Source organism: Mugil cephalus, chromosome 11, assembly GCF_022458985.1.
Source record: "Mugil cephalus isolate CIBA_MC_2020 chromosome 11, CIBA_Mcephalus_1.1, whole genome shotgun sequence".
Lineage (NCBI taxonomy): Eukaryota > Metazoa > Chordata > Actinopteri > Mugiliformes > Mugilidae > Mugil > Mugil cephalus.
Window position 1 is genome coordinate 5,285,404 of NC_061780.1, and position 13,218 is coordinate 5,298,621.

At 39.5% G+C, this 13,218-nt stretch overlaps 1 protein-coding gene across 1 annotated transcript in view; it reads right to left on the bottom strand.

Moving 5' to 3' along the window:
- Positions 1-13,218, bottom strand: part of grik3 (glutamate ionotropic receptor kainate type subunit 3) — an 89,041-nt gene that overhangs the window by 8,057 nt on the left and 67,766 nt on the right. Inside the window, exons 11-12 of the mRNA XM_047599216.1 lie at positions 9,096-9,319; positions 4,818-4,936 (exon numbers count right to left, since the gene is read on the bottom strand). Of these exons, the coding sequence (XP_047455172.1) occupies positions 4,818-4,936; positions 9,096-9,319 (343 nt within the window). The remainder of the gene's footprint in view (positions 1-4,817; positions 4,937-9,095; positions 9,320-13,218) is intronic.

Genomic DNA, 13,218 nt, shown 5'->3' on the forward strand with positions numbered 1-13,218 from the left:
CGCCATGTTGGATGAGCTTTCCTCCACCCACACTTGGATACCCCAAATAGGCATGGGGGTCGTGTTGGGGTGGAGTCAAAGCAGCCTGGATGTTGAGACCCGCTCACACTACTGCCTGTCACTCAATGCAGGAACACCACTAATTATGTAGAATTTTAATTAATACAGTTGTCATGAATAGTGGAACAAACTATTGAGACCAAAATCGTTTTTTGTACCAGGCTGTAAACATGTGTAATATTCTTGTTTGCATTTTAAACAATAACATTTGCTGTTCAACTATTGTATGATGTCAAATTGACTGCGGTTTTACTAAGATTTATAATGTATGAAGAGAATTTATTAAAAGAATATAAAAAATGTCCTTAAATTAATAATCAATATCTCTAAGGCAGTTCAAAGTTTGAGATTTGTTGCATTATCACCGCAACATGGAGATAAGCTTTCCTACATCAATCAAAAAAGCTGTTAAAAAGGAAGCTTCTTCAGTCTAGTAACTGTTCACCACTGTGATCACACTTAACTTTTTGTGGTTGATCACTTGTGGTCTATTTACTGTGCCTTTTGTCACAATTTGATGTGTGAAAACCATTTGTATAGAATGTGTTATCTCATGATTTGCAGTTTTTCCACATAATTTTCACAAAATGTGTCACCTCATATGTCATTGGGTCTAATGCTTGTAGTACGCAGTAAACAACTGCAGAATCATCACAGCCAGTATAAAAATGAAAAGGAAAAAAAAGAAAAAGAAACACCAAGTTATACTACATAGCCAGACTGACAATACACCTCTCCATCAGCCTTGACATTGAGTGGTCCTCTGCTGAGTAATACTATGTTTACAATGGCTCACTGACTGGTGTTGGAGTTACTTTATATCTCATCTCTGACAACCTTTAAAATACCCTTGTGCTTTGTGCACTCTGCTACTTTACTGAGAAGATTTATGGGGGCAATTCTGAAGAGTAACAAGCCCACAGAAGGGGGGCAGAGTGGTCAGCTCTTTAACCTCCTCCAACAAATTTGATTGGATTTGTCCTTTGTGGTTTGACAAAGACTCTACATGGTTACAAACAAAGGAAGACGGTATCCCTTAATTCACTGACTTCAGAGAGGGAAGACACCAGGCACTTTCTCTAGTCGCACTAAAAATGAAGTGAACCAACGGGAGACTCAATTGAATTCCACACTATAAACTGTTTGTTGTCAGCAGGGGACGGTATATGGTGCTGCCTCCGAACACTCTAATAAATACAAAAAGCACATCAGTCATATAGTGTCAGGGAAATAAAATGGTGTCAATATACAGTACCATGCAGTTCTTTGAAAAAGGACTTGTCCCCTGAACCGTGAAAATACTGCAGAACTGTTTTTTTTGGGGCGAACACAACAATGTGAGAGTGAGCCATGATAGCCGGTTCCCAGAGCTAAACTAATTAACCCTTTCCAGCTCCATTTTTAAAGCGAGTACATACGTGTGGTATCATTTGTTGTATCCAGTTCCCTCATAAGAAAAGTAAAAATCTGTTCACAAATTGGCAAATTGTTCACAGCAAGCCTCATTCACCACCGCGTAGCTGCTAAAAACCATTGATTGTTCTTTGTCTTGCCATATATTAGTACTCATGAATCCACACAAGCCATGTTGTAATACCTCTTTGAGTCTCGGTAGAAGAACTGTCATAATTTCATGTAGGTATTACTGTTATACTCTGAAGAAAAAAAGCATTTCACAGTGAGTACTGTCCCTCATTGTAACTAAACCTTATTTAGCTTATATGGAGTTGACACTGTGTTTGCTGGACATGTAAACAGTCTATGTGTGGTATGTTAGACCAGGGGTCTTCAATGTTTTTCAGGCCAAGAACCCCCAAACTGATTAGAGAGAATAATTAGGGGCCCCTACCTACTGTATGTGTTCTATATTAAACTCGGCCTAGTGCTGTTTATAAATATAAATATAATACACAGTTCCAAATATTATTTTTTTTATCAAAGATGTGCAACAGTAGGGTGATCTTGCTGGAAAATTGTGGGGAAAATTAAAAAAATAATAATCATAAATAAATAATACATATGAAAAATGTCTAATTAACTAAATATTTTGAGACCCCCCTGCAGTTTCTCTGTGGACCCCCTAGGGGTAGCGGACCCCCTGTTGAAGACCTATGCGCTAGACAATTAAAAGTGCGCTGAAATTTGACATTACATTTTGGCTTATTTTAGTTGAAACTGATGCATTTCTTATGTATTTGATTGTTTTCTGTGCAGTATTGTGATTCTATGTTTGAAAAATGGACTATGCATAAATATTCTTAACCAGTGCTCAGGGAAACTGTCAGTGTTTTCGAACTTGATGTTGTCTGAGGGTGAAACTATTTCAGTTGCAAATTAAATGTCTTCAATGTGAGTTCTTAGTTGCTGCAAAAAGGGGAGGTAATATGCAATAGATGGACTACATCTCGAGCTCCTATTAACACCCAAGGATGCATTTCTGAAGAGATCATAAAGAAGTCACTCTGACAGTGTAATTCTCCTTTGAATAACTGAATGGGGTGGTTGTGAATCTGATGACGCCTTCTGAATTCTCATCCTGGGGATAAAAACATTTTTTTTCTCTGTGGTTTTCGGGAGTGTCTCTCCCCACTAGGAATGCCCCACCTCAAGACGAGAAAACTGGGCTTTCCCATGGGAATGATTACCTGCACTTAGCTTTCTCTTCTGCACAAAGGCTTCCTCTCAGAGCTCGAGGCTTTCTGGTTGTTAATTGTGTTAAAATGATGACACTTGTTAATGGAAATGTTTATTCCGTTTCAAGGAAATCTTCAACCTAATCTCATAAAGACATAAAGTCTTCAGTTCACTTTGTTCACCAGAGACAAAGGGCCACCACAGAGTCTTTCTTGCATAAAGAATAAAGAATGCTATTCTATGTAAAAAATTAGTTATGCAAAATCCTATATTACAGAGAAAAGAATTTTGCCACAGAGAAAAAGAGAACAAGGGAACGTATAAATCAGAACTTTCAAAAATTATTTTATGCAGGGAGACCAATTTACGGGAAATAATCAGACATATGTTTGTTGTGAGCAAAACCCCACTGAGATCCCCAGGAACGCATCTGAAGTACACAAAGTGTTTGCTTTTGCACCTCCTCATATTTTATGTTCTTTGTGTTGTCTGTGACACCTCCCTCCCACAGACAAGCTGCTAGATTTTATTTTATTTTTTTCTTTGGTGGATGTTCTCAAACACGTCCATTTGCATTTTAAGCATGTCACGGAAATGGCTTCCGCCTCAGCTGCTGTCACTGTGTTTGGCAGACAAGCAAGGGATGTCTGTTTATGTGACACAGATAAAAAATATAAAATATATATATAAATATATACACCTCGCTTCAGATACCAGCATGCAGCATGTGTTACGAGGTACTGTAGCACTCTTGGGTGTCCCGGGAAGCCAGAACCAGTCTGCGTCTGTTGTCAACTTGGATAGATATATGTTTATTGTCAAGATATTTTGGGGGAGAAAAAAATAATCACGTAGAAACAGTTATGTAACAAAAATAATACAGCATGTGTTCATATTCTTAAAAAAAAAACCCTGCTAGAGAACAAACAAAGCACAAGCAAACCTCATATTAACTTTGATATCCCAGAGTGAAATTTTTATTCAGGGGTCTATGAATAATGGCTGATTTGTAGCAGCAGATTCAGACAGCTACTGTAAATAAGAGAGACACTGGAGCTCAGGCATTTACACAAAACACAGTGTGCCACCGAATAAATTATCATGGAAAATTCTCCCATTTAGTTTAATAATACAGCCTACTACTAACTAGCTCATTTTGTTTTGATTCTCTCTCTCTCTCTCTCTCCCTCTCTCCTTCCCCTCCCAGCACACTGGTGCTACGCTTGTAGTTCTTTGCCTGCACCAGCAAATTGGCAGTGCTGCTATGCAGTTTCACGAGAGTGCTGCCGGGTTTCTGTGCTTAATGAATTGCTGAATGTGTTTGCTATCCTTACGGGCAAAGATCCACTGCCGAGTCTCACTAAGCCTCCTTGATTTGTCTTGTTACATTGAGGTTAAACATTTTGTTACTTGGGTCTTTTTCTCCACAGTTGACTTCATTATGTTATTGCCGGGCCTTCATTTGCTTACCTATCGCTTTAAGGAACACCCAGCGAGTCAAAGCCCATTTATATTCCTCTGTTTTGTTTAGTTTTTTTCAGTTCTGCAGATAGGGGTTTGTTAATAGATGAAACTAAGAAGATGCTCTTGTTCTGACACTATAAATAAATGATACCAATTAAACAAACACAGTGACAGTAGTTGGTGAGCTACGTGTTCAGCAGTTTCATGGATTCTCTCCAGCAGGTCCCTGGTGCTGAAAACATCCCACCAGCCACTTCTGTCATGGCTGACAGCTGGCATTTGTCAGACATGTTCTTAAACTTACCCTTTCCTCGCGACACTCGGTGAGCTCTTGAGCAGGGCCAGCGACCGTGTTACGGGAAAAATAAATGCAACATTGTTTTCCATCCTCACCCGCCAATCTGACAAGTACCTGGCACCTACTCTTCCCTTTTTTAAACAGCAGGTAGGTGACAACAGCCCTTCTTTGTCGTGTAAGACTGAGCTGTGCAGTTGTTCCTGACAGGTAAATGTCTTATGAAGCAGTCCCGGAATGGAAATCACGGAGCTTGTCAGTTAAAGAGGCAGAAAGCAGAAGCTAGCCGCGAACAGGAAAATGGGGGTGGAGCGGGGTGATGTTATTGTTTTTGACAGGGAAGGAGACATATGCGTCGTCATACCTTGTTGCATTAAGGAGCCGACTCCGAACCAGAAGCTGTTGAGCAGGGTGAAATTGTTCTCCACCACGTCTGATCCAGGATTACAAGGGTGGGCGTCGTACCATTCATATGGGCTGAACCTGGGATTGAGAGAGGAGGTTGTTATCAGTTCTTTGTGATATGTGAGAAAGTGTCGAATGATCTCCTTTTTATCCTTAGAAATCAGTTCCTTCCTCGAGAAGCATTTCATAGACAGAACCATATCGGTTTTGGGGGTTGTTATGAGCATTCCTGTTGTTACAGAGTTTCATCTTTGGTTTGGAGACACAAAACTGTTGTTGACTGCATATTTTAACAGCTGCTGTCTCTCATGGATCTCTACCGCTGCTCCACAATCGAGTGCGGCGCTGTTTTATGTGTTTGCGTCATGACTTCAGCTTCACACGTTAAGTTATTATTTACTGATCTCCATCCTGACGTCAGTTACACCTGCACAAAACTCAAGAAGTTTCCATGTGCATTGTAATGTCCAGTAATAAAGTTAAATAAATGAGGAAATGCATGACTCAACTCACCGTGGCTCCTCGTATAACAACATAACCACATCAATAATTAACAGAGTCACACTTGTGTACTCATATTAAATACAGTCAGTTGTAAATTCTCACTTAGATTCATGTATTTTTTAGTAAACAGCTACAAGAACAGAATATTTAAACAGGCTCTCATTACTAATGAACACGTCTCACTTACAGTACATTTATAATAATGTTTGTGTTTTGTTTCTGAATGATATCTGATATATTCTGATAGTGCTACCTTTATATGAGACTGATGGAAGATGAGTAACCCAGTACATTACACCCATAAAAGAGAAGAATGGCTAATTTTTATAATGTATTTATGTGCATACCTTGCAACAAAAATGACAGAAAAAGACATTATCTAGAGCGACTTTAACCGTGTAAGTTTGCATGCAATAATGCCATCTATGGAACAACAGATTTTATAATGTAGCCTCGAATTTCATATTAGTTTTTCTGTTTCTAGTGTAAATGTTATCCATTCACTATCAAATGTCACATCAACCCATTTTTTTTTAAATCAACTGGTCCATTTTTTTTTCCTTTAGGAATCCCCTAAACTTTTCACTTTGTAGTTAAAGGTGACCAATGAGGCACAGAAATATAATCTCTCAGGGGGGGTCTAAAATGTCATGTTTGAGAATGTAAGGAATGAAGACTCCCCATAGAGTCACATGCAACCATAAAACATGCATCTTTTCATATATCTGCCATTTCATTTGACATCATCCGGAGCTGCTGCTCATTTTCACAGGCAGACGCTGAGATCGAACGAGCCAAATGTCAGTATTTCCCCTCTTAAAATGTACTTATACCATGTGAAAAAAAATCCAGCTTTTTACAGTGGTGGGAAGAAGCATGTCCCTTAACTTCAGGTGGTATTTTCTTTAAACGCGACGACATGCGATAAGCCACAGAAGAAGCTAATAATAAGTGAGTACGGTGACTGCGTGTTTTCCATTCTGATGAGACACTGCGAGAATAATCCACAGAGATTTAATTAACTTAAATGAATTCAAAAGATTGATGCACTTCAGTCTAATTACATGCTGCAGAAATATTTTCTAATATGGAAGCATTCAGTTTTAATCAGATGCTGAACAGGACTGATGGTTAATCATGAAACGGTCTTTTCCAGCCATCATTCAAGTATTTCTCATTTTAGTGAAGCATTCAGACATCTGAGCTGATGAACACTAAAAGACTGTTTCTGCCTCGTGTTGGCTTCCCTGAGTGTTGTTTCTTTTGGATTAAAATGACAACTGTCAAATAGCCCCACCAGTATTTCTGTCTCAAAGTATTTCTATTAACATTCCTGACTATGCAGCCCATAATAGCATTTGTAGACATCAGAGTGGCCTTGGGCAGCTGTTGTACAAATGTGGCGCTCCCTGCCGTTCCATTGAATTCCTTCAGTCTCATTTTGTTTCACTTTAATGTTAAATTGAAAGCCATGGTCATATAATATGTGATAGTGGAGGGCCACAGAAAATATGGGACAGTATGAGTCATTATTTTGAGTGCTTTTTTCCCCACACAGACAATGCAACAGCACTGATTCAATACTGCTGGTTTCTAAAAAGGCCATGCTGTCGAGCAGAGACATAAGCTTGCCCAAGACTGAGTGCTGACAACACCGCGCCCTGCACATAGGGGCTCAGGTACAGAAGGAGTATCTTAACATAAAATGAAGCAAAACCATCATGTTTGTTGACATATGTTATTGAATCTGCACAATTTTAGTCCAATTTTGTGAAATGTTGACATTTACTACATCCTAATAAGAGTTTTTTTTTTCTACTGCCCATGAGCTCATGAGCTTGCACCAGTGATTTATGTGAATATGTATTTTGGTTGACAAGCAGCGCATTAAACACTCGTTTTTTTAACATAAAACAAATATGAAATATCAAAACTTCAAACAAAAGGTCAAAACTCCCTTACTCAATACTTGTACAGAAAATGTTGCCAGTTCTCAGGAGAACCTCCTGTTGGTTCCAATTGAAGATTGAAATAGATAAAAACATAGTTTATATACATAGTTTTTTTTTTTTTTTTTTTTAATCATATCGGAGGAATTAATGCATTTGCATGTCTTGTTAGAAATATGATTAATTCAAAATAATGTCACCTGATGCAACAATGCATTTCTTCATTTATTGATGGTGGAATAGCACATAGCACAAACTTTGGCTTTGGCTTCATGTGCAACAGCTCTCCATAGGACGAGTGTATTTTCCAGATTTGTTAACTGTAAGACATGGATGGTCAAATATCTGAAATATATCTCCACCATTACAGTAATAAAAGACCATACAAATGAAGCTTTAATATAAGTGTTAAAGCAGACGTTGCTACAGGCTAAACTATTATCTATTGTGGCCGTGCATACGCATGAGCAGATGTCTGAACTCCATTAAAGCTCCACGCATTACCATGTAAGATTTCTCTGCAGGAATGTGTGAATATTACACAGTTGAAATTCTAAAAGTCTTCAAATAATCTGTAATCTACAGTTAATTAATTTTGATCTGTTTTTTTTGTTTTGTTTTAAGCAAATCTCTGTGTTTTGAGTTACAGATTGTATGAGAAGCTAAATATCTTCTTCCTTTGTATCACTTAAATTCTTCTTAGTTCTGGGGCGATATAAGAAAGTGAACACCAGCAGTATTTCACCCTATGTAAGTCTGTATTGTACATAATGTATTTATAGCTATGAAATAATACTTTGGACAAATGAACACCAACATACCCAACAGCATAGTCATTATGGTGGAGCAGATTTTTTTTTGTCTGGTATTGTTGGTACTTTGAAACTTCTGTCCATCATTTAAAGTTGTTTCTTGTGCTTGACGCGGCCTTCTCACAGTTCTCCGAGATTTCTTTCAAGCGCGATGCAGTCTTATAGATGCGGCCTTTTAACTATCTAGGCCAGCTTCCAAAAAAAAACTGATGCAACAATTTAAGATGATTTTGTACTTGTGAAGCCACTCCAGAATTTGTTCGGTCCTAACCACAACGAATGAGGATGGAGAAGTGCAGCTGTTTGCTCTCGAGCCCCAGAACTCCTTTCAACGCTTCTAGAACTTCCTCAAGCACCACTTTGCATGAGAAGCAGCAGGAAATGTAGACAATGATCCTGAAAGGATGTTCATCGCATTCATGACCCCACGAGTGACATACTTCTGAGATAATCGCCATCTATAATGTCCATCATTTTGATTGACTTATTGCTGCTTGGAATTTTAGTTAGTTATTTATAATATATGTAAATGCTGATGCTCAACTAAAAATACCCTCCGCAGGTGCCGTTTCGCATCAGGTGTGCGTTTTTGTTTTTCTTTTTATGCTGCTGAATATGATAATATTCAGGTATTCTTCTTTATTTGGGCTAAATTCTTCCTTTTAAAAGGTCGTTCTAAGCTGCGTTGCCGATTCCAAAGACATGCCACAGGAAACCAGAAATTGCACACTGAATGTGACTTTTGAATTCATGTTTTTTCTATATTCCTCCTCCCACTTCTAGGCTGCAGAGAGCTCATGCAGACATAACTACCTTGATCTCAACCCGGCAGCTAACACAGTACGATAAACTGCTCACATGCTCAAAGCCCGGCCTGTAATGATAACAGAGTAAATTACTGTCTACTGAAAGACCTCACGGAGCATGCATGAAGGACTGATAGGACAAATGGCCTGTAACTCCAGCACTTACCTGGCAATGACAAAAAGGACACAGCTAACACCCAGGTACGCCAACAGGATGTAGACCCATATGTCGGGAGTCATGGGGTTCAGGAAGGAGAAGAAGCCATTGTTGGTGCTGTTGGGTTTGCGATACAGGATGCTGATGCCTGTGTTCATGAAGGGCTTGGAGAAATCGATGAACTTTTCACGCATGTAGGTGATGGTGAGAGGAGCCACGGCCAAGTCTGCCCTCTAGAAGTAGAAAAGAAATGTAATTATCAAGCTACCACGGGAATCAAAGGCAGTCTGTCGGCTCTCCACTTTGGTCCACACTGAAATATCTTAACATTCAACGACAGAAAATCTGGTACAAGCATCCACTGATAGCACCTAATGAGCTTGTGATCCCCACCATCAACTGTATTGTCCAGTAAACGGTCTATAAATTAACAGACTGAATGTTGGACTGATTGCAATGAAATGAACTCAGCCTTAGTCATTTTATATAATAGATCTGGAGTTGGCATGGTTTAGAATTGTGTGTATTTTCTGAGACCCTTTTTGGTTTTCCTTGGTGTTTCTCGTCATACTTTACTTCCAGTGTTTGATTCTTGGATTGGTTTCTCTTTCTGGTGTGCTCCGCCCTCATTAATTTCTCCCGGGTCTCTTCAACCCCTCTGTCTGTGTGTATACATAGTCCTGCCTTTCCCTTTGTTCTCTGTCAGGTTGTCTGTGAATTCACCGCTGTGCGAGTTCCCTCGTGTTCCTGGGTTCTTGTCTCGCTTCTGGTTCTTAGATTCCAAGTCTTTGGATTTCACCTGCTTCACAACTGCAGTAAAGTTTTCTTTATATTTAAGTTATTTTCTTTCCTGCTGCCGCCTCCTCCTCCATTTTGGGCCCTACCTCACAACTCAGAACGCAGCAGCGGTCCGTAGACGCACAGTAATATATGGCTGTGACATTTTCATCCAAAATGATGATGAGAAGGCGAAAAATGCTCTGCTCTTCATTGATGCCTTTTGAACTTGGCAGACACATCGTTCCAATGTATCAAAGGAGGTCCCATTTGTAAAGCCTTTATATACTGTCACAGGAATGACATATGACACCGTATTATGCACTACACATGGCTGAACATGGCGGGATAAGTAGCAGTCACCTATTATATGTGTATGGCTGTATATTCAGAAGGTTACCATTTATATTAGCCGCCCCCACAGCTCCCCTGCACCATGGCTGGACAGGAGGTTAATGAAACCAGCTGCTTGGTTCACGCTCGGATACCTCTTTCCTCCAAGAAACGACACAACTCACAAAGGGAGGCTTTCTTTACTTCCTACATACTGAGAGATGGGAGTGGAATGGGGCTTGTTCACACAGCAGTTCACTCCTAGCATTTTAAAATAAGTTCTCTGTTTGATCTGCAGCTTTAAGGAAAACCACAGGACGGAGCCCTGCAGAAACTTCAATCGCTAATTACCTAAACACACACAATGTTGATCTAATGTAAAGAAAATGAGCCTCCTCTTGTGAACTGATGAAAATTATAAGGACAGGTTTTTAAAATCCAAATTCTCCTCTGAAGACCTTCAGGCTATTCTCAACATGCATTAAACTTCCTCAGATGGCGCCCCCCTCAGCTCCATATGATAACTACAACACAGCAGCAAATAAAGGTCAGAAAGAAAACAATTTAACTTTGAGTGCAGCACCGCAGATTACATGCTCCTGTGGTCCACACCGTGCCGGTTTAATAGACAGTGGTCTCTCAGAGATTAAAAAAGAAGAAAAAAAAAAAACGATGGAGAAATCAGTGCATCCTGCTTCGCACCTGCTGTCTCTCCTCAGCTATTCAAATTTCTACATCGCATACTGCTCCCTCTGTTCCTCACCGCCGACTTCAGCTTTGGACCAGAATGCCACTCAGCCATAAGATCAACCTGTACGTGACTCCAGACATCCCTACGGTGGGCTAATATACATGCCCAACGTCCTTGTTCTCCTTTCTGCTTAGGCAAACAAACTGGGCACAGGCGAGATAACCTGATAGTGCCCCGCTATGTGCCACGTGGCTTGGTGTTATCTGGGTTTGCAGATGGTGGGCTTAGTGATGTTCTCCCCGAGGACCTCTTCACCTGACAGCAAACTCGAGGATTCCTGTTCCAGCTAACACAAGCCACACATTTTCAGCCCAATGGCTGCCCTTTTTGCTTACAGTACATAGCACTGCTGTGTGAGATATTTCTTCTTTGTTTGTGTAAAATAAATAAAGATAGGATGCTGTAGGATACTTGATCCAGCTCCAAGCATACACTGATTACAACAAAGCCTTTTTATCAAAACATTTGCACACTGTGTTGTGTAGTACCTGGAAGCATTTTCTAATATGCATCCAGGATTGTGCAACATGCCACTTACGTGTATTAATGTCCTGTTGGTTTTTATACGTTTTCCTTGCCATAAACATGTAGAGCAGGAAGTGCACATTTTGCTTCCACAGAATGTGTTGTAATTGAAGAAAATACGCTTTGCTGAACTGTGCAATGGTTACTGCAGATAACAGACAGCAATTTTTGCAACAGTGATGCTGGGAGAATATATATATATAAAAAAAACATCACTGATTGGCCAGTTGTAAAAGCATTTACAAAACCCTCGGCGGAAAAAATAAATGCACAGTGTGACAATAATGTGCAACGAAAACCCAGCTGTAGATATGCGTGGATCTCCTTTATATAATATAATCTAGTGTGAAAATATACAAAGGGACAATTATGATGCTTACACGGCGCAGAGTGTTGCTGGCCTGTAAGCGTAATTTCCTCTTGGGCTCTGTGACAGACATGTGTTTGTTGTTGTACTAGCTGAACTTGTGTCCTTGCAGCTATGGGTCAATCACTTTTTTTCGGCAAGTCATCTCAGTGCGTGCTTAATCCCCCCCCCCCCCCCCCCCCCCCCCCCAGACACTATACTGTATATGCAAACGTGAAGTGTGCTGACTATAAACTTCCGTTGTATCTGTCGAGGCAAAGATGAACTACCGTGGCAAAAACAAATGTGTGCTTTAGATCATAGCATGATTAAAGCGGTCATCTATTGCAACTAAATTAATTTTAACAAGACTTGTTGCATCTTTTAGCGCCTTTCAAACGACACCTCTTGGTACTGCAGTGAGCTTTGCGACGATCGGAGGAATATAAAGCGCTGTATGCTCCACAGTGCTGTAAGTGTTGTAGTTTTCAAATCACATAATATTATCATATTCATACCAAAAACTAAAAAGCCACTTTTACACTGTATATCACACATCACCACGTAACTATCCTGACGAGACAAAGGTACACATCTGATTTTAATTTTACACATTACATTTTCATGTAATTGTGTAGTACAGTGTAGATATATGACCATACAACATGAATGCATGAACCTTGTGTTTTAAGACCTTTTTATTAGCTTAAATTAAGTGTTTGTCTCTTTTTTTTATCAGACATTAATATTGTAATTACTATAAATACTAATAGTTGTAATTTATTTTAACTAAAGGCAGTGATCCTCAGTAAACTGTCATATAGTTAATCTGTCTGTATTATAAAGGGGGGGCAACCGGTTTTAAGAGATAATGGAAATTAATTATAAATACAAAGTTAACACATAGGAAATATGACATGCATTTTCTTACAGGGAGATCATACAATGTGCTTCCTAAAAAATATGGGGGTACATAAAGAAAACGCCAATAGCCTGTATAGTATGTATGGTGCAATTTTCGTCAAGGAATTACAGCTGCAGTATTGTGTGGTTTTCCCACTCTCTAAATTGGAATCAGTATCCATACGGGTCTCCTACATCATCTGAGGGTCCGATCTCTTGAGCTTGCCTTGAAGTTTATGTTTCTGGTCTGCTGAATCATGATCAGCTTATCCACATCGACAGGGCACGGAAAGCACTCAACCACAAAATAGGACCGACTAAAACTCCACAAAGAAGTTGCCTTGCATCCTTGGTCATGTGATAAGAAGCGGTAAAAGCAATATCTAGTAATATAGATTGTAATCTCCCCTTCTGCCTCAAAGGCAATAGGCACAAAAAAGGGCTGAAATATGTTATACAGTACACAGTATGTGCATTTTAAAAAGCTCATGTCTTTT